The 21,450-nt window shown below is 35.9% G+C and overlaps 1 protein-coding gene across 5 annotated transcripts in view; it reads right to left on the bottom strand.

Annotated features, from left to right (window-relative positions):
• The window catches only part of LOC123559776 (transmembrane protein 245-like), a 66,437-nt gene that overhangs the window by 16,313 nt on the left and 28,674 nt on the right, over positions 1 to 21,450 (bottom strand). For 3 of the 5 annotated variants that reach the window (XR_008372611.1, XM_045351852.2, XM_045351856.2), the window contains exons 9-13: positions 13,530 to 13,620; positions 10,718 to 10,816; positions 6,133 to 6,168; positions 3,163 to 3,324; positions 19 to 141 (exon numbers count right to left, since the gene is read on the bottom strand). Coding sequence is in view for 4 of the 5 variants with exons in the window: in XM_045351852.2 (XP_045207787.2) it covers positions 19 to 141; positions 3,163 to 3,324; positions 6,133 to 6,168; positions 10,718 to 10,816; positions 13,530 to 13,620 (511 nt within the window). In the remaining variant the exon portion in view is untranslated. Of the gene's footprint in view, positions 1 to 18; positions 142 to 3,162; positions 3,325 to 6,132; positions 6,169 to 9,953; positions 9,981 to 10,717; positions 10,817 to 13,529; positions 13,621 to 21,450 lie in introns of all 5 variants that reach the window. The other 2 variants (XM_045351854.2, XM_045351855.2) reach the window with 2 other exon arrangements.

Genomic DNA, 21,450 nt, shown 5'->3' with positions numbered 1-21,450 from the left:
ACAGACAGTGTTACTTACTGAGGCAAGAACAAAGTTGAGAAGGGCTGTACCACCTCCAAACACCAATGAGAGTGTTGATGTAAGAACTGTTAACACAAGGTTCATGTTTCCCTTCAACACTAACCATATAGATTCTAACACCTGAAATTGATCAATAAAATATTGTGGAAAAAGTATTTATTTATATTTTTGATCAGTTCCAAAAATCTAACGAATATTCACATCTCAAACATAATAGTATCACATTATTCTCACATATGTACCTACACTTGAGACAAATTGTGAGTTTAACTCGGCTTTCATTTTGTTTCGACTGAATGTACATTCTTGCTGTGTATATGTTCATTTACACTGAGCAGACTGTGTAGTATATTGTATAGTCAATGTGCAGAGTATTAACCAGCCGTTCTTCAATTGACAATTCTATATTATCCTCTTAGTAAACTGGCTGAGCTCGACATGGAAAGCTCAGAACTACTGACCGCTAGCTCTATATTGAAAGCTCAGATCTACTGATCACTAGCTCTACATGGAAAGCTCAGATCTACTGATCGCAAGCTCTACATGAAAAACTCAGACCTACTGATCGCTAGCTCTACATTGAAAGCTCAGATCTACTGATCGCTAGCTCTACACTGAAAGCTCAGATCTACTGATCGCTAGCTCTACACTGAAAGCTCAGATCTACTGATCGCTAGCTCTACACTGAAAGCTCAGATCTAATGATCGCTAGCTCTACATGGAAAGCTCAGATCTACTGATCGCTAGCTCTACATGGAAAGCTCAGATCTACTGATCCCTAACTCTACATGAAAAGCTCAAATCTACTGATCGCTAGCTCTACATGGAAAACTCAGATCTACTGATCGCTAACTCTACACTGATAGCGCAGATCTACTGATCCCTAACTCTACATGAAAAGCACAAATCTACTGATCACTAGCTCTACATGGAAAGCTCAGAACTACTGATGGCTAGCTCTACATGGAAAGCTCAGATCTACTGATCCCTAACTCTACATGGAAAGCTCAGATCTACTGATCCCTATCTCAACATGGAAAGCTCAGATCTATTGATCCCTAACTCTACATGAAAAGCTCAGATCTACTGATCCCTAACTACATTGAAAGCTCAGATCTACTGATCCCTAACTCTACACGAAAAGCTCAGATCTACTGATCCCTAACTACATTGAAAGCTCAGATCTACTGATCCCTAACTCTACATGAAAAGCTCAGATCTACTGATCCCTAACTACACTGAAAGCTCAGCTCTACTGATCCCTAGCTCTACATGGAAAGCTCAGATCTACTGATCCCTAGCTCTACATGGAAAGCTCAGACCTACTGATCCCTAACTCTACATGAAAAGCTCAGATCTACTGATCCCTTACTACATTGAAACCTCAGATCTACTGATCGCTAACTCTACACTGAAAGATCAGATCTACTGATCCCTAGCTCTACATGGAAAGCTCAGACCTACTGATCCCTAACTCTACATGAAAAGCTTAGATCTACTGATCCCTAACTCTACATGAAAAACTCAGATCTACTGATCCCTATCTCAACATGGAAAGCTCAGACCAACTGATCACAAGCTCTACATGGAAAGCTCAGACCTACTGATCGCTAGCTCTACATGGAAAGCTCAGATCTACTGATCACATACTATGTGGAAAGCTCAGATCTACTGATCACTAACTCTACATGGAAAGCTCAGACCTACTGATCACTAGCTCTACGTGGAAAGCTCAGATCTACTGATCACTAACTCTACATGGAAAGCTCAGACCTACTGATCGCTAGCTCTACATTGAAACCTCAGACCTACTGATCACTAGCTCTACGTGTAAAGCTCAGACCTACTGATTGCTAGCTCTACATGGAAAGCTCAGACCTACTGATTGCTAGCTCTACATGGAAAGCTCAGACCTACTGATAGCTAGCTCTACATGGAAAGCTCAGACCTACTGATCCCTAGCTCTACATGGAAAGCTCAGATCTACTGATCGCTAACTCTACATGGATAGCTCAGATCTACTGATCGCTAACTCTACATGGAAAGCTCAGACCTACTGATCACTAGCTCTAAGTGGAAAGCTCAGATCTACTGATCACTAACTACATGGAAAGCTCAGATCTACTGATCCCTAACTCTACATGGAAATCTCAGACCTACTGATCCCTAACTCTACATGGAAAGCTCAGATCTACTGATCCCTAACTCTACATGAAAAGCTCAGATCTACTGATCCCTAACTCTACATGGAAAGCTCAGATCTACTGATCCCTAACTCTACATGGAAAGCTCAGATCTACTGATCCCTAACTCTACATGAAAAGCTCAGATCTACTGATCCCTAACTCTACATGGAAAGCTCAGATCTACTGATCCCTAACTCTACATGGAAAGCTCAGATCTCTAACTCTACATGGAAAGCTCAGATCTACTGATCGCTAACTCTATATGGAAAGCTCAGATCTACTGATCCCTAACTCTACATGAAAAGCTCAGATCTACTGATCCATAACTCTACATGAAAAGCTCAGATCTACTGATCACTAACTCTACATGGAAAGCTCAGACCTACTGATCGCTAGCTCTACATTGAAAGCTCAGACCTACTGATCACTAGCTCTACGTGTAAAGCTCAGACCTACTGATTGCTAGCTCTACATGGAAAGCTCAGACCTACTGATTGCTAGCTCTACATGGAAAGCTCAGACCTACTGATAGCTAGCTCTACATGGAAAGCTCAGATCTACTGATCACAAGCTCTACATGGAAAGCTCAGATCTACTGATCACAAGCTCTACACGGAAAGCTCAGATCTACTGATCACAAGCTCTACATGGAAAGCTCAGATCTACTGATCGCACCATCATGAGTTCATTCTCAATGACAAATTATAAAAGATATTATGTCGGAAATCATTCATCCTCCATCTGATTCATGTGGGGAAGTTGGCAGTAACTTGTGGAGAATAGGTTAAACTGGTACAGAATCCAGGAAAATTATATACTAGCAAACAGCTTTACAAAGAAGTGCAAAAATTTGCTGTTGAGAAACGTTATCCTTGATCATTCTTTCTCAAATCAAGGGCTAGGCACAAAACTTATCAAAGGTCCAAAATGTTTCTACAGTAAAGTAAGTACATACTGAAAGGAATGTCCCTATATTCTCTTTAACAAAGGCAATAATATCTCCAGGGTTGAAGCCATCTCCCTGTGTTACAACACTCCAGATAGACGACAGGTTAGTTATGTCAAGCGGTGTCTCAACTTTGCCTGGCTTACTTATACTTGTGCTGGTATTGTGATTCTGAAATGTGAAACAAAAAAATCTCATATAATGTTAAATACTAAATAAAGAGTGACAAATTTTTGTTATGTATTGAAGTTTCCGACCAAATTTTATTTACTTTTTCTCCATTTTTACCAGACTGATTTTTTGTCATTTTTTCATTTCATAAATCGGAATCGGTCCAAAACCGACAATCCAGCAAATTTCTGAAGCACTGGTGACAATGTAAATTGACTGGAAGGCACTGAAACTTATTGATATTACAAAAAAAAATTATAAAATGTAAAATGACTTGAAGTAATGCTCTTGACTAACTAAAAATGACACGTAAACTGACTAAAACACTACTGAATGTAAACAAATATAATGTTACAGTCATGTAGCGTCCCACAATTAAAGGAACACAGGCAGAATACTGGATGAAAAATTAAAAAAGTCTTTTGTTCATTAAGGAATTGATGTTTCATATATTTCACTTAACATGCTTAATTAAAAAAAGATCAATTACTTCTTTCTCTGATGACATAAGTGTGCTAATTTCATTAATAATATGATCTTGAACGCATGAAAACTGCTATAAAATGTCAGATTTCACCTAACTTTTTAAATGCAATTCTTTTTTTTTTGTAGGCAAGGTAAGATAATTAAGTATTTCATGTTCAGATTATTGATCGGACAAATTTTCATGTGTTTTCATGCCTTCACATACAGTCATACAGTGCCCTATCATAGCAAGATTTAATACCATTAAGCAGCCACTTTCAATTTCCTTTAACCCTTTCCCAGATAAATTTCTATAATGAACTTGTTCATCTTTCAATTTGGACACTACCATTAACTGTTAAAAGGGGTGCATACCAAACATTACTGACTGAATGGTGAACAGTGCAGATCATGATCAGACTGCATGGATGTGCAGGCTGATTATGATCTACACTGGTCACAAAGGCAGAACCAATCATGTCCAGCATGATAAGGGTAAATAAACAAACACTGAGCAATATGAATGCACTCCAACTGATCTTTGAGGTAACTGTATATTATAAAATGTTGTACTTTGGTCTCTGAATGTAATTGCAGGCTGTCAAATACTGTCATATGTTAAATACTTGTAGAAGACTAATTACCATGGTTTTCAAGGTTAAATTATTTCCTAAAATAAAACCCCTACAAAAACGTTGAAATCCAAGAATTTATGACCCAAAGAAAAAAGACATTTTAATCTAAAACACAAAATTTTATGTCCATGAATATTTAAACTTCACAGTTACTTAAAAAAAAAGATTCCTTAACAGATAGAACTGAGTAAAATCAGCATTTCTTTTAAGTGTTCTTATAATTATGTTTTGTTTATAACAGCATAAAATATAGAATGTTTTAATAAATTATGAAATAAAGACAATAGTAAAATGTAACACATCTTTTAACAGTATCAGAAAAAATAAAAATCTAAGAACCATACTATAACCAAAACCCTTCTTAACCATCAATGATAGCCTTAGGGAGGTAAATGGTTTAATACAATATTCAGTCCAGCATTCACAAAATGTGTCAGACCACCTGAAATGGCTGGGGTTTTTTTGTTGACAATTTTTATAAGTAACGAAGAAAGAACTTTATTTTCTGTCAGAGAAATGCTGGCTGTCATAAGTTCAATGTGGGAGTGACCATGAACAAGAAACAATAGGGATCATTTATTGACTTCAGGCAATCATCTTTTATAGCTTGACTGTCTTCAGTTATTGATCTAAAACCATATTGTCTACCAGTAGCCCAAGCAATATACCTGCCCTTCTATGAAGGTTGACATCATGACCACTTTTCTAATAACAAACACACATCAAGAGTATGCTAACATGAATTAGTGGTTAATTTCAGGACAAAACAGCATATCTGGCTAGTTTTTGAAAGTATGGTATTGAGACATCTATGTCATAAATCAGGAAAGCAGACATGAAGCACAAATTACTTCAGACATTCTGTCTTCTGTCAAATTAGCACAAACAACATTTGTCTTGCTTGACATGTTGTCTTCTGTCAAATTAGCACAAACAACATTTGCCTTGCCTGACATATTGTCTGCTGTCAAATTAGCACAAACAACATTTGCCTTGCCTGACATATTGTCTGCTGTCAAATTAACACAAACAACATTTGTCTGCCTGACATACTGTCTTCTGTCAAATTAGCACATACTGTCTGCTGTCAAATTAGCACAAACAACATTTGTCTTGCTTGACATATTGTCTTCTGTCAAATTAGCACAAACAACATTTGCCTTGCCTGACATATTGTCTGCTGTCAAATTAGCACAAACAACATTTGTCTTGCCTGACATATTGTCTGCTGTCAAATTAACACAAACAACATTTGTCTGCCTGACATACTGTCTTCTGTCAAATTAGCACATACTCTCTGCTGTCAAATTAGCACAAACAACATTTGTCTTGCTTGACATGTTGTCTTCTGTCAAATTAGCACAAACAACATTTGCCTTGCCTGACATATTGTCTGCTGTCAAATTAGCACAAACAACATTTGCCTTGCCTGACATATTGTCTTCTGTCAAATTATCACAATAAACATTTGCCTGCAGATTTTTGTGTTCTGCCTACTGAGCTACCAAGGCAGACTGTAAAATCCTAATGTTCACTTCTAGGAATCTGTAAAATATACAGTTTGAGCTGTACTCACTGGTGTACTGGTTTAAATAGTGTTAGTTGATTGCCATACGTACTGCAACATGAATCAGATGAAACAGGAACTCTCAAATAAAACTGTTTAAAAGTACAAGAAAAGTTTGAACAGAGAACAGATGAAACTTACCCTGAACCTTAAACGTATTCTTAAAGGTATTCTTGACTAGATAAAACAATTAAAAGAAGCTCTGATCCCATTATACCACAACCAGCGAAAAAAGTATGGCTTACCACAGACTTGAATAGTATATCAGAGGGAAGAGCCTACAGTAAACAAATCACTACAACTAAAGAATACAGACAAATGCAAAAATAAACATGATCCAAACAAACAAAATTGTTTCACACTGAGCTTTGAGCTTATAATGTGAAGTTCTCATAAATAATTCCAATGAGTCTGCAAATATATCAGGCAAACTAGCGCTTAGCTGTATTTAATTTATGTAGTATGAGTTATTAATGTATGAGTTATTAATGTATGGGTTATTGTTGTATGGGTTATTGTTGTATAAGTTATTGTTTGTATGAGTTATTGTTGTATCAGTTATAGTTTCATGCATTATTGTTGTATGAGTGATTGTTGTATGGGTTATTGTTGTATAAGTAATTGTTTGTATGAGTTATTGTTTGTATGAGTTATTGTTGTATGAGTTATAGTTGCATGCATTATTGTTGTATGAGTGATTGTTGTATGGGTTATTGTTGTATAAGTTATTGTTTGTATGAGTTATTGTTTGTATGAGTTATTGTTGTATGAGTTATAGTTGCATGCATTATTGTTGTATGAGTGATTGTTGTATGGGTTATTGTTGTATAAGTTATTGTTTGTATGAGTTATTGTTTGTATGAGTTATTGTTGTATGGGATTATTGTTGTATAAGTTATTGTTTGTATGAGTTATTGTTATAGTTATTTTGTTGTATGGGTTATAGTTTGTATGGATTATTGTTGTATGAGTTATTGTTGTATAAGTTATTGTTTATATGAGTTATTGTTGTAGTTATTTTGTTGTATGGGTTATAGTTTGTATGGATTATTGTTGTATGAGTTATTGTTGTATAAGTTATTGTTTGTATGAGTTATTGCTGTAGTTATTTTGTTGTATGAGTTATTGTTTGTATGGATTATTGTTGTAGTTAGTTATTGTTGTATTATTTTGTTGTATGGATTATTATGGTATGGGTTATTGCTGTATGAGTTAGTGTTGTACAAGCTATTACGGAAAGAGTCACTGTTGTATAAGCTACTGCTGAATGACTTACTGTTGTATAAGCTACTGCTGAATGACTTACTGTTGTATAAAGCTACTGCTGAATGACTTACTGTTGGTTAAGCTACTGCTGAATGACTTACTGTTGTATAAGCTACTGCTGAATGACTTACTGTTGTATAAGCTACTGCTGAATGACTTACTGTTGTATAAGCTACTGCTGAATATATTATTGTTGCATGGGTTGCTGTTTTTGAGTTACTGTTGTATATTGTTATATGAGTTATTGTTGGATGAGTTATAGCTGGAATGTGAAAAGTGTAAAATTTCTTTTGAAGCTTTCAAAATGTGTTCTACGCTTTTCTAGCAACACCATAAATCCATAAATTAAAACAAAAATTTTCAATAAATTGTGATTTATAATCCATGGAGTGCTAAAGCCTAATGAAATGTAGAAAAAAAACTGGGATTTTTTTATAACATACTACACCCAATTATTATGATGTAGAAAAAATTTAACTTTATTATAAAGACTCTTCTAGAGAAAAGGAATTTCTCTAGAGAAAAAGAATTTCTGACCTCTAATTTGATCAAGGCTTCATGCAGGCTAAGTGGGAGTATAACAGCACACACACACACACTAAATTTATGTAATATGATCAGGTTATTGATTATTCTGAAAAGTACAGTGGAAGAAGTATTCAAAAACAGAAAAAACTAGAAGATGCTTTTGTAGAAAAGCGCATGTCTCCCCCAATGCATAGTCATATAGGCAGGAAGTCAATAGGGGACAGGAGCAAAAGTCAAAGCGACAATGACTACTGGCTGCAATAGGAATCATCTACGTGGCATGTCCAATCATTCCACAAAGTTTCAACATTCTGGGCTTAGTGGTTCTCAAGTTATGAATTGGAAACTGTTTTCCATGTTTAGGCCCCTGTGACCTTGACCTTTGATCGAGTGACCCCAAAATCAATAGGGGTCATCTACTCTGCATGTCCAATCATCCTTCTGGGTCAAGTGGTTCTCAAGTTATTGATTGAACAGAATTTTCTATGCTCAGTCCCCTGTGACCTTGAATTTTGATGGTGTGACCCCAAAAACAATAGGGGTCATCTACTCTGTAAGTCTTATCACCCTATGAAGTTTCAACATTCTGAGTCAAGTGGTTCTCAAGTTACTGACTGGAAATGGATTTCCATGTTCAGTTTGCTGCAACCTTGACCTTTAACAGAGTGACCCCAAAATCAATAGGGGGTCATCTAATCTACATTTCCAATCATCCTATGAAGTTTCAACATTCTGGGTCAAGTGGTTCTCAAGTTACTGACCAGAAATGTTTTTCCATGTTCATGCCCCTGTGACCTTGACCTTTATTAGAGTGACCCCAAAATCAAAAGGAGTCATCTACTCTGCATGAACAATCATCCTATGAAGCTTCAACATTCTGGGTCAAGTGGTTCTCAAGTTATTGATCGGAAATGGTTATACATGTTCAGGCCCCTGTGACCTTGACCTTTGATGGAGTGACCCCAAAAACAATAGGGAGACATAATTAAGTGTTGCTAGTCTTATAGTGAGAAAAATAAGCAAAACTCATTGTATCTTTATATATTATATATTCTAAGTCTTCCTAATGCAGGTTTAACAACATAGAAAATTATGCAGGATATCAAAGTTTCAAACTGTTGGAAATGTATAATCATGCATATCTACAAAAAGTCCTTATCACTTTTAAAAAAGTTTATTGATAACATTTCTGGCAAAGTTACTGTAGTTGCAGTTGACAACAACAGTGTAATTTTGTACATTTAACTAAACATGTATGACACGGACATTCTTTTTATTACCGGAATCGTTAAAAGTATCAAACCAGACAAAGGAAAAATAAGAAACGTCACTTTTCTCTAACTTTTCACTGAGGCATTAATGTCCCTGCATTAAATAGACCCAATGTGAATGTTATCACGTTAGGGAAAAACTGATAGTGAAAAAAATAAGTACTCATGCTAAATCAGGTTTTCAGGTTATAAATCCATGGTTCAGAGCAACAAATAAACTATATATTTGTGTAAACATGCAATTCAAAAGGCAAAATACACGATTCAGATCATCATAATGCATATTAAAATGCATATTTAATCCAAAATATGCTGTTAATGATTTGATGCCTGTGTATCAGCGCTCGGACTTCATAATCAACAACAGCTGTCAGAGGACAGCAACGCTCGACTATTCAACAGCCTTGTCAATTGAATGAATATAGAAGTCGTAAAGGGGGCATAATTTTATAAAAATGCAAAACAGGGTTATGGAACCTGTACAATGTATATCAGCTCCCGACAGTGAACAAATGTGTGAACTTTCAATCTATTCCCATAAGTGGGTCAGTTCGGGTAGTCAGTCGCGGTGGCTGAACACCCGCCTGAACCTCACGGTTATGAACATGGTGGTTCGCGATGGCCGCAGTGTTTGACTAGGTGTAAACCAAGTTTATTACCTGTACATACTTGACTCTGAAAGTTTATCTGTTGCTCTGCTGTGTTTTGAGACCAGCCTCTAAAAGGGACCTTACCACTGGTCAATATCAAAGTCTGAGCTCAGAATCAACCAATCAAATGCTTGGGTTTTCAGACTGGTTTCCAAACTTGTTTTTATAACCTTTGACCTCAATGGGAAGTACAGGAAATATCAACACTACACTCTCAATGAGATGTTAGCCTCAGAAAACAATTTACCATCAGCACAGATCCATTTGTATGCAGCTTAAATGCAACAAACTAGTTCTTTAAACATCAAACTTTGCAAAATTATTTTTTAGTTTTTTTTTAGGCTGGGTAAAAGAAAGCATAAACAACTCATTAACAAAAATACATGCAATTATATTATGCTAATAGTATGAACAGACTCAAAAGAACACAGAAAGTTTCAAAATGCAGTGCAAAAAGTGCAATAAGGCACAGGTGTGTAATTGGCCAAAATGCAGTGTTTCATGAAAAATGGAGAAGGGTAAAAATTGCTATTACTCTCAGCTGATACTACTGCAAAACCCATCAATAAAGTCACAGGGAAACAGAATAATGAATCTTCCCTGCCTGTGAGGGCACAAGTGGTTTGCATAAATCTCTTGTCATTTTAAAGGAAGATTTTAGAGTAGTGTTCTGTGTGCTATGAGTCAGCACCCTTCTCCAAGCCCATCAGACTATTTCCTAACATCTATGTGGAGCTAAATATCTGTGGAATTTAGCAGATTTCTGGAAGATTCTCACCCCTGATGAATCAAATCATACAACATTTGAGCATAAATCAGACAACAAAATTATAACTTAAGGCCTTAATGAGGAATTCACATTTACACTTAAATAGACAAGAAATGAAACGTGTACCTATAATAACCAAGTGCATAATAAGTGAGATAATACATTTCTCCAATCCCATGTTCATGCTACAGTGTAATTATTGCATGGTCAAGCAGAGTGAGTATTGTTCTGAGTGTACTTACCCTTGCTAGCCAGCTTTCATACAACCTGTCCCACATATCCAACACCTGACCCTCTATATGAGTATTGTTATCTGTGGGGCCGTTCACCAGGTCTCGTACCTAGAACATAAAGATGGAATATAAGATACTGTAAAATCATTTAATTTTGTGGGCATGAAATTTTGTGGGTTTTGTCAAAACAGCAATATCAAGGGGATATGAATTCGTGGACTTCAACTTTTGAACATAAAATGAATGGAAATATTACTTGTTTGTTGGGATGAAATTTCGTGGAATGACTCAACCACGAAAATTAGTCCCCCACAAATATTAATGATTTCACAGTATTATGTCATCAGTAATCCCGAAGTTTTTGAGTTCTGCTACAGAATAATAATCACTAGCTCAAGCAAAGAGACAATATAATATGGGATATCCATCATAAATATTGAATAAGGTATTATCATTTGACACCCAAGAGAGGACTGATTCATGTTATTGTTATGTATCTAAGCTGCTGCATGAATTATATGAGGACAATACTGCTTGACAGTTTGGCATATAGTATACTGAATTTCCCCAAAAACATTATGTCAATAAGGTAATATTTCCAAATGAATGTGTAAAATATTAACAACTAAGACAAATTTCCCAAATGACTGAGCTGAGTACCTTACAATTCCAAAATAGGTGTGTAGTAAAAGATAACATTCCCACATAAATTTGTAGTTAAAGCTAAAATTTCCATAAAAATTTGTAATGTAAGCTAAAATCTCCATAAAAATTTGTAGTGAAAGCTAAGATTTCCATATAAATTTGTAGTGTAAGCTAAGATTTTCATACAAATTTGTAGTGTAAGCTAAAATTTCCATATAAATTTGTAGTGTAAGCTAAGATTCCCATATAAACTTGTAGTGTAATCTAAGAATTTTGAATAAATTTGCAGTGTAAGCTAAGATTTCCATAATAAATTTGTAGTGTAAGCTAAGATGTTTTGTGCATGTGTTTTCGGAATAGGGCTTGAAAATATCTTCGAGATAGCCAGAATTTTTATATAAGCCACTTCGAGATATCGCGATTGAGCTGTATATCAGGTAGAAAATATAACCTCTAGAGTGACATTAAGTTTTTTTCTACAATTTAACCTTGTGTCCTATTTCATTAGTCCAGAATTAGTGAGTTGGGTTTTACGGCAAATCGACATAAAATGGTAATAAATTGCCGAGGAAAACCAAGTTTCAAACTCGCCCTAGATACTTAAAGAGACACCTTCTAAGTTTTTTCCAAAACAGGTAAAATGCTTGTAGACAACAGGCAGCTGACATTGGACCATCCAATTATACTAATAGCTTATCCTGAACCCTCAGTTTAGGTGAGCTAAAAATGCATCCAATAGATAAACAAGTGGGTCATGGAGACCCTGGATCGCTCACCTGAGTAATATGATCCACATGTTTTAAATGGCATACTAATGCTAAAATATTAAGAAAGTAGGTCGGTAGGTCACATTCATGGTAACTGAAAGTCAGTTTTAAGATCGGTGTGCAAAACTGTACAATTCATGTCATCCAAATTTCAAGGCTGTATCTTTAAAAACAAGAAAGTAGATCAGTAGGTCAAGGTCACAGTCAAGTGATCCCTAATCGCTTGGGGTCATCAGGTAATTATAATTAAACAGTCTAGGAAATATGATTTGATAATTTTTGAAGTTTTTTTCCCTATATAACGAGTAACCCCCAGTGTGGGGCTTCTTTTCACCCAAGGGTCATAATTTGAACTATCTTGTTAGAGATCTACTAGTCATTGCTACATACCAAATATCAAAGGTCTAGGCCTTGAACTTTCAGACAAGAAGATCTTTTTTTTTCTTATATAAGTCTATGTTAAACTTGGTACCCCCAGGGCAGGGCCATTTTTCACCCCAGGGACATAATTTGAACAATTTTAGTACAGAAACACTAGGAAAGGCAACATACCAAATATCAAAAGCCTAAGCCTTGCAGTTTCAGGCAAGAAAATTTGTAAAGTTTTTTTCCTATATAAGTCTATGTAAAACTTGGGACCCCTGGGGCAGGGCCTCTTTTCACCCCAGTGGCGTAATTTGAACAATTTTGGTAGAGAACCACAAGGCAATGCAAAATACCAAATATCAAAAACAAAGGCTTTGCAGTTTCAGACAATAAGATTTTTAAAGTTTTTTCCTATATAAGTCTATGTAAAACTTGAGACCACCCGGGGCAGGGCCTCTTTTCACCAAAGGGGCATAATTTGAACAATTTTTGTAGAGGACCACAAGGCAATGTTACATACAAAATATCAAAGGCCTAGGTCTAGAAGATTTTTAAGGTGTTTTCCTATATAAGTCTATGTAAAACTTGTGACCCCTGGGGCGGGGCCTTTTTTCACCTTAGGGGCATGATTTGAAAAATATTGATAGAGGACCATAAGATGATGTCACATGCTAAATATCAAGGCTCTACGCCTTGAGGTTTTGGACAAGAAGATTTTTAAAGTTTTTCCTTTCGGTTGCCATGGCAACCAGAGTTCTGCATGGAATTCTATTCTTTGAATAATTTTGAAAGGGGGGCACCCAAGGATCATTCCTGTGAAGTTTGGTGTAATTCTGCCCAGTGGTTTTCTAGGAGAAGATTTTTTTAGAAAATGTTGACAGACGCACGATGCACGTCGCAAGACAAACATTGAGCGGTCACAAAAGCTCACCATGAGCCTTTGGCTCAGCCGAGCTAAAAATAGAATGATCTGTTTCAAGAAGAAAATCTATCTGAATCTTTGAAGATATTTTCACCATTACAGTTAAAGGCCTGATACTCACTTTAGCTGCAATCCAATTTCTCCCGTACAGGTAAGCATTTCCAACCATAGAATCCATTGCCTCCTGCACATCTTCATTGTTGGGGAGCCAACTAATTCATGAAATAAAACAGATCTAGTAAATATGTATTACATAAATAAACATCTAAGTAAATTAAACAAGAGCTGTCCATAAGACAGCATGTTCCACTATTCGGTGATTTGACAGTAAAATGAATTTATGTCCAATAAGAGACCACTACTTTAAAAGGAAGATACACCAATATATAAAAAGACCCTACTACTCAGAGAGGTTAAGGTTATATCCAGAAAGTGAAGATTGCCAAAAAACTTTAAGTATGAAAGGGGCATTATTCTGTCAAAAATACAATTAGAGTTATGGGGATTGTAAGATGATGATTATAAAGAAATATTTTTAATTTCTAGTCATTATCTTTTAAAGTATCAAAAGATATGTCTATAAACGAAGCTTTTGAAAACAAGAGGACCATAATGGTCCTGAATCGCTCACCTGTCCCCACATGACCCAGTTTTAAACCGAGTATGATGTCGTTTTTTTCTATTATTTGACACTGTGACCTAGTTTTTGAGCTCATGTGACCCAGTGTTGAATCTGACCTAGATATCATCAAGATAAAAGTTCTAACCAATTTTCATGAAGATCCACTGAAAAATATGGCCTCTAGAGAGGTCACAAGATTTTTTATTATTTGACCTACTGACCTAGTTATTAAAGGCACGTGACCCAGTTTCGAAACTGACCTAGATATCATCAAGATGAACATTCTGACCAATTTTCATGAAGATCCATTCAAAAGTATGGCCTCTAGAGAGGTCACAAGGTTTTTCTATTTTTAGACCTACTGACCTAGTTTTTGATCACAGTTGACCCAGTTTCAAACCTGACCTAGATATCATCAAGATGAACATTCAGACCAATTTTCATATAGTTCCCATGAAAAATATGGCCTCTAGAGAGGTCACAACGCTTTTTTGTTATTTGACCTACTGACCTAGTTATTAAAAACACGTGACCAAGTTTCAAATAAGATCTAGATATCATCAAGGTGAACATTCTGACTTACTTTCGTGAAGATCCATTGAAAAGTATGGCCTCTAGAGAGGTCACAAGGTTTTTCTATTTTTAGACCTACTGACCTAGTTTTTGACCGCAGTTGAACCAGTTTCGAACTTGTCCTAGATATCATCAAGATAAAAATTCTGACCAATTTTCATGAAGATCCCATGAAAAATATGGCCTCTAGAGAGGTCACAATGTTTTTTTGTTATTTGACCTACTGACCTAGTTACTGAAGGCATGTGACCCAGTTTCAAACTTGACCTAGATATCATCAAGGTGAACATTCTGACCAATTTTCATGAAGATCCATTCACAAGTATGGCCTCTACAGAGGTCACAAGGTTTTTCTATTTTTAGACCTACTGACCTAGTTTTTGACCGCAGTTGACCCAGTTTCAAACCTGTCCTAGATATCATCAAGATAAACATTCTGACCAACTTTCATTCAGATCCCATGAAAAGTATGGCCTCTAGAGAGGTCACAAGGTTTTTTTATTATTTGACCTACTGACCTACTTTTTGATCGCAGTTGACCCAGTTTCGAACTTGACCTAGATATCATCAAGATGAACATTCTGACCAACTTTCATACAGATCCCATGAAAAATATGGCCTCTAGAGAGGTCACAAGGTTATTTCATTATTTGACCTACTGACCTAGTTTTTGAAGGCACGAGACCCAGTTTCGAACTTGACCTAGATATCATCAAGGTGAACTTTCTGAATAACTTTCATGAAGATCCCATGAAAAATATGGCCTCTAGAGAGATCACAACTTTTTTTATTATTTGACCTACTGACCTACTTTTTGACCGCAGTTGACCCAGTTTCGAACTTGACCTAGATATCATCAAGATGAATATTCTGACTAACTTTCATACAGATCCCATGAAAAATATGGCCTCAAGAGAGGTCACAAGGTTTTTTTATTATTTGACCTACTGACCTAGTTTTTGATCGCAGTTGACCCAGTTTCGAACTTGACCTAGATATCATCAAGATAAACATTCTGACCAACTTTCATAAAGATCCCATGAAAAATGTGACCTCTAGAGTGGTCACAAGCAAAAGTTGTGGACGCACGACGGACGCTGCGTGATCACAAAAGCTCACATTGTCACTTTGTGACATGTGAGCTAAAAATTAACATGAAAATAATTCAAAGTATAACAACTTGGTGACCTTGACCTTGGGTATAATGGGGCCAGCCCCTGCACATATTTTTTTGTATGCTGGACAAATGTTTATGTGAAGTTACAGTAAGATATAAGCAATAGTAACAAAGATATGACATAAAAACACAAAGGTTGCCAAAAAACTTTAACCTTAAAAGTAACCTAAGTATAACACCTTGGTGACCTTGACCTTTGAAGTTACAGTAAGATATAATAGTGTATTCAGAATGGGGATCCCGTGCGATCGGAAAAAAGATTAATGGCAACATATACCAGACTGTAAGACCATGTCTAAATGTCACAAAAAGACATGTCGCCAGTCCGAGTTCCGCGACTGGACCAATCTATGACGTCATCAAAATGGCGGCAAAGTTTGAAAATATAATTTTGCGTAATTCATTATTTATTTATGTTACACAGCAAAACTTCATCTTATTCTCTCCGGTTTTCCATTCTAGAATATGTGTTGTCAATGTAATAACAATATTCAAGCATATAAACAATTAAATAATGTGAAATAATAAAAACATATCTTGCCCCATCCACTTTATTTCAACAGATTATTTTCTTGTTGAATATATTTGTTTGATATATGCTATACCATCAAAATATACGAATATCGTCATATTCCAATAGTGCTGTAGCTGTTTATGTGTGCTTTATGTCTCTGCTACACATGAACACAGTACCAATTTGCTGACACACCATCAGTCGTAACGCGTTGAACTCCACAATGACCTTAAACATTCTTTCCATAGTCCATAGTTTGGATTGTTACCTTCATTTTAGAATATGTCGGTCATTTTAGCCCCGTTTGTGAGATGGAAACTTTTCATGATGGGTATCACGATTGTGTGATGAAACATTTGCCATCGTCTGGCATTCTTAGGAGCTCCTGAAAGTTCTGCGATAACTTTGTCAGTTGTCAAGGGCTGGCACAACATTTAATAACATTTTTGGAGAATTTTCATAACGGTTCTACGACAGAATTCTTGTTACAAAAGTGTCTTTCTTGAAATCACAATTATTGTCAACAGCAAAGAATATATGGCGACCATTCACAAAGTGTCTTGGAATATAGACAACCTAGTTAGAGAACGGTTACTATTAGCTAACTGATTCTAATGGGCTAAGAGTAGTCTATATAAATATATAACCTGTGTAAGAAGTATTTTAGTTCTATATTTCTTGATGTTTAATGTATAATAAACCGGCTGTAACCTGTAAATGTTATTAGTTATAACCACGAAAAGTTTCAGTAGGTTTGTGGATGTATGCGTCGAGCACATAAGATTCTGTGACGAGTTGGGAATGTGACTGTCCTTGACATGTTCAAATTGTCATTCTTGGTTTCCGCGGAAGGACCAAGAATCAACCAACGTATATAACATGCAATGTAATAGGTCTGGACTTCCAAATAAGATCTTGATTGTCAGCGGTAACTGAGTACCAGCCTGAGGAATGAGTATCATTTTTCCCTAAAGAATTTAGCTGTAGAGGAAAGTTCTTTTATGTTAACCTTTCCGTCTAAAAACTGAATTGCTAATCCTGAGTATGTATTTGTTTCATCGACAATAGTTTGGCATATTTTGTGTTTATTGCCGGATTTAGACGTAAGACTTTTTCATCGCCATTTGTAATTTTTCATCCACAGAGCATTGGCCTCTTTCAACAACTAATATTTGCTATTGCCTGTCTTGACAGGAAACAAACAATCTTTTTCTGCGCCCGAAGGGGGCGTATTATATTATGACGCTGGTGTCCGTCTGTCCGTGTCCACTCTGTAACTCTTGAAACCCTTGAAGGATTTCGAAGAAATCGCCACAGATGTTCACAAATATGACTCTTGTTTCCTATCGGCTCTGTAACTCTTGAACTGCTTGAAGGATTTTAAAGCAGTTGGCATAAATGTTCACCACATCAAGACAACATGCAGAGTGCATGTTTCGGATAGCTGGCTTCAAGGTCTAGTTCACACTTATGGGTCACATGTCATACATTCGGGCGTGTATTGCTCCGCATTGCGGAGCTCTTGTTTCCTAAAAGAAACACTGTAACACTTCTAGTTAGCACTAGGGGTGTTTGTTTATTTTCAGTCATATTTGACTCTATTGCTTTTACAACAATAATCGTTTCGTATCTGATTTTAGCACGGTCCATTGTGTCCCTACTGACGCGGCTCTATCACAATCTCTTTACCAAGATGCAACGTCAGTCTCTGTCAGAGAAATCGCGATCATCACATTAAATGCATTCTCGAATGGTAGAAAAGACTGTTGCATAAGCACTAGGGCACATTTTACCGCTGTATGTTTAATATATCATACCCGTACATAGTTTCCATATCGTGCAAAGTTGTGCTACTGGAGCTTAGTGTTGTTGTGATCAGACATTTGATACATATTTACAGGTATAAAACAATACAGAGAAGATATTTACCAACATACGATAAATAAAACCTGAAAAGTAGATTCCTCGGAAACACCGAGAACAACGCAAACAGTGAAAATTGTAGACTCGGTTTGTTTGAGTCTATTCATGAGCAGTAATGGAAAATGCAACACAGCTCACACCCCCTAGCGCCGGCTTAAGCAGTATTCAATCTTCAAATCTAACACTGTCAAGAAAATGTTTGAAGCAAATTTAATGAGTGTTTCATACAGCAGCTTAAACATTTCTGAAATGATTGTAAATGCTCCACAGACATCATGTCAGTTTTCACTGAATGCTGAGTATATTTTACGGAAGAGTGATATTTCACGGTTAAAGGATTTGGCGACGACACATCTGTTTGAATGGGTCAATAGCGAAGACACAGGAATGTCACAGCAACAGTAACGAAAAGTAGAAAGTAGAAAGTAACTTATAAATGTGATAGATAAATTAGATATTATACTCTTTTATTCTATAGTTATGTCCAGCTGTGTTAAATAGTAAGAGAAGAGTTCACTAGAAAGAAAATAGTGCACTCATTCAGAAAGATACATGTAGAATTATATTATAGTGTATTAATATACAGTTTTGAAGGGTCGTGAGTACAAGTCCCTGCGAGATGATTGTGCTTTTGGTTATAAGTTTGTCTAATCTATTATTACTGTTTTCAATTATGTAAGATTTTTGGTATTAGACTATTATCAACAGGTTGATTAACATTTAATTACGATGCAGCATAGAAATTACTGCATCAAAGTTTTTCCTTTATTTTGCGTCTCTTTAAAGATGTACTATGCTCACCATTTACATATAAATATTTCATAATTGCATATTGATCTAAATCTAGAAAAACTACATTAAACATCTTTACCTTGGCTAAATATATAAACTAACTGCGTATACTGCAATCACAATTAAATGTCTGTAAAATAACATTTGTTTCAAACAGACTTCCAGAGTTTTAGTAACGTAATATATTTACACATTAATCAGTATGTAGAATTTAAACCTACACACCATCTTTCATACTCACAAACATGGTTATTTTATAATTCCATAAATGATATGCGATAATTGTTCATATATTCAAATATGAAATTTGGGCATAATATTGTAACAAGAGCACCGCCTTGCGGGTGCTGACGCTCATCTGATTTTTTTTGTGTAATAGAAATATTGTCCTACCCATGATTTTCTAAGTCTAAAAAGGGCCATCATTCTTGCAAAAAGCAGGATAGAGTTATGTTTCTTGATGTACAGTGTCCACTTATGATGGTGAAAAACTGTTGCAAGTTTTAAAGCAATAGCTTTGATAGTTTATGAGAAAAGTTGACTTAAACATAATACTCAACCAAGAATTTTCTAAGTCCAAAAGGGGCAATAATTATTGCAAAAAGGAGGATGGTATTATGTTGCTTGCTTTACAGGGTCAGCTTATGATGGTGAACAAGTGTTGCAAGTTTCAAAGCAATAGCTTTGATAGTTTAAGAGAAAAAGTTGACCTAAACATAAAACTTAACCAAGAAATCTGATATTTTCTAAGTCCAAAAGGGGCCATAAATCTTGCAAAAAGCAGGACGGAGTTATGTTTCTTGCTGTACAGGGTCAACTTATGATGGTGAACAAGTGTTGCAAGTCTTAAAGCAATAGCTTTGATAGTTTAGGATAAAAGCTGACCTAAACATAAAACTTAACCAAGAAAACTGATTTTCTAAGTCCAAAAGGGGCAATAAATCTTGCAAAAAGCAAGATGGAGTTATGTTTCTTGATGTACAGGGTCTGCTTATGATGGTGAACAAGTATTCCAAGTTTCAAAGCAATAGCTTTGATAGTTTAGGAGAAAAGTTGACCTAAACATAAAACTTAACCAAGAAATCTGATATTTTCTAAGTACAAAAGGGGCCATAAATCTTGCAAAAAGCAAGATAGAGTTATGTTTCTTGCTATACAGGGTCAGCTTATGATGGTGAACAAGTATTCCAAGTTTCAAAGCAATAGCTTTGATAGTTTAGGAGAAAAGCTGACCTAAACATAAAACTTAACCAGGCAATGCCGACGCCGACGCCGACAACCGCTCAAGTGATGACAATAACTCATCATTTTTTTTCAAAAAATCAGATGAGCTAAAAATGACGTTCTTTTTATTTAAAATAACATAATGCTAATCATTATGTATGTGGACGATGTAAGCTACAACAAACTTCACTTTCAGCAACAAAAACAAACAACTCTATCAATCATTTGAAGATGATGATATATTTACATTTTAAAAAATAGCCGCCATTTTGATGACGTCATAACTTGGTCCAGTCGCAGAATTTACACTGGCGACATGGCTTAGAATGAACTTCAGACATTACGGAACAGATTGGTATATGTCGCCATTGATCTTTTTTCCAATCGCACGGGGCCCAAAATATGGCTCTAAGCGAACACACTATAAGCAATAGTAACAAAGATATGACAGAAAAACAAAAGTTGCCAAAAAACTTTAACCTTAAAAGTAACCTAAGTATAACTAACACCTTGGTGACCTTGACCTTGGGTATAATGGGCCCAGCTCCTTCACATACTTTGTTTGTATGCTGAACAATGTTAATGTGAAATTACAGTAAGATATAAGTAATAGTAACAAAGAAAAACAATTTAAGGTTGCCGAAAAACTTTAACCAAGAATGCTGACGCCGGCACCGATGCCCGGACGAGTAGAATAGCACCCCTATTCTCCAAAAGTGGAGCTAAAAATTCACTAAGAAACAAATAGGACTGGCATTGAAAAATAGCAAAACGTACGTGTTGAAAAGTCTTGCTATTTTACAGACTTACTAGATAACAAGAGGGTCATGATGACCCTGGATCGCCCACCTGAGTAATATGAGCTACATGTTTCAAATGTCAAACTGATGATGAAATATTAAGAAAGTCAGTAGGTCACATTCATGGTCAACGAAATTCAGCTTCATGATTTGTGTGCAAAACTGAGTAGGTCATCAAAATTTCTAGGCTGTATCTTAAAAAACAAGAAAACAACAGGTAATTATAACTAAACAGTCTTGGAAATAGGATCAGATGACTTTTTAAGTATTTTTCCTACATAACTCACATAATAACTAAGTGACCCCAGGGTGAGGCCTCTTTTAATCCCAGGGGCATAATTTGAATAAATTTGGTAGAGGACTACTAGACAATGCATCATACCAAATATCAAAAGCCTAGGTTGTATCGTTTCAGAC

Source organism: Mercenaria mercenaria, chromosome 10 (assembly GCF_021730395.1).
Source record: "Mercenaria mercenaria strain notata chromosome 10, MADL_Memer_1, whole genome shotgun sequence".
NCBI classification, from domain to species: Eukaryota; Metazoa; Mollusca; class Bivalvia; order Venerida; family Veneridae; genus Mercenaria; species Mercenaria mercenaria.
This window is presented reverse-complemented; position numbering and strand designations above follow the sequence as displayed.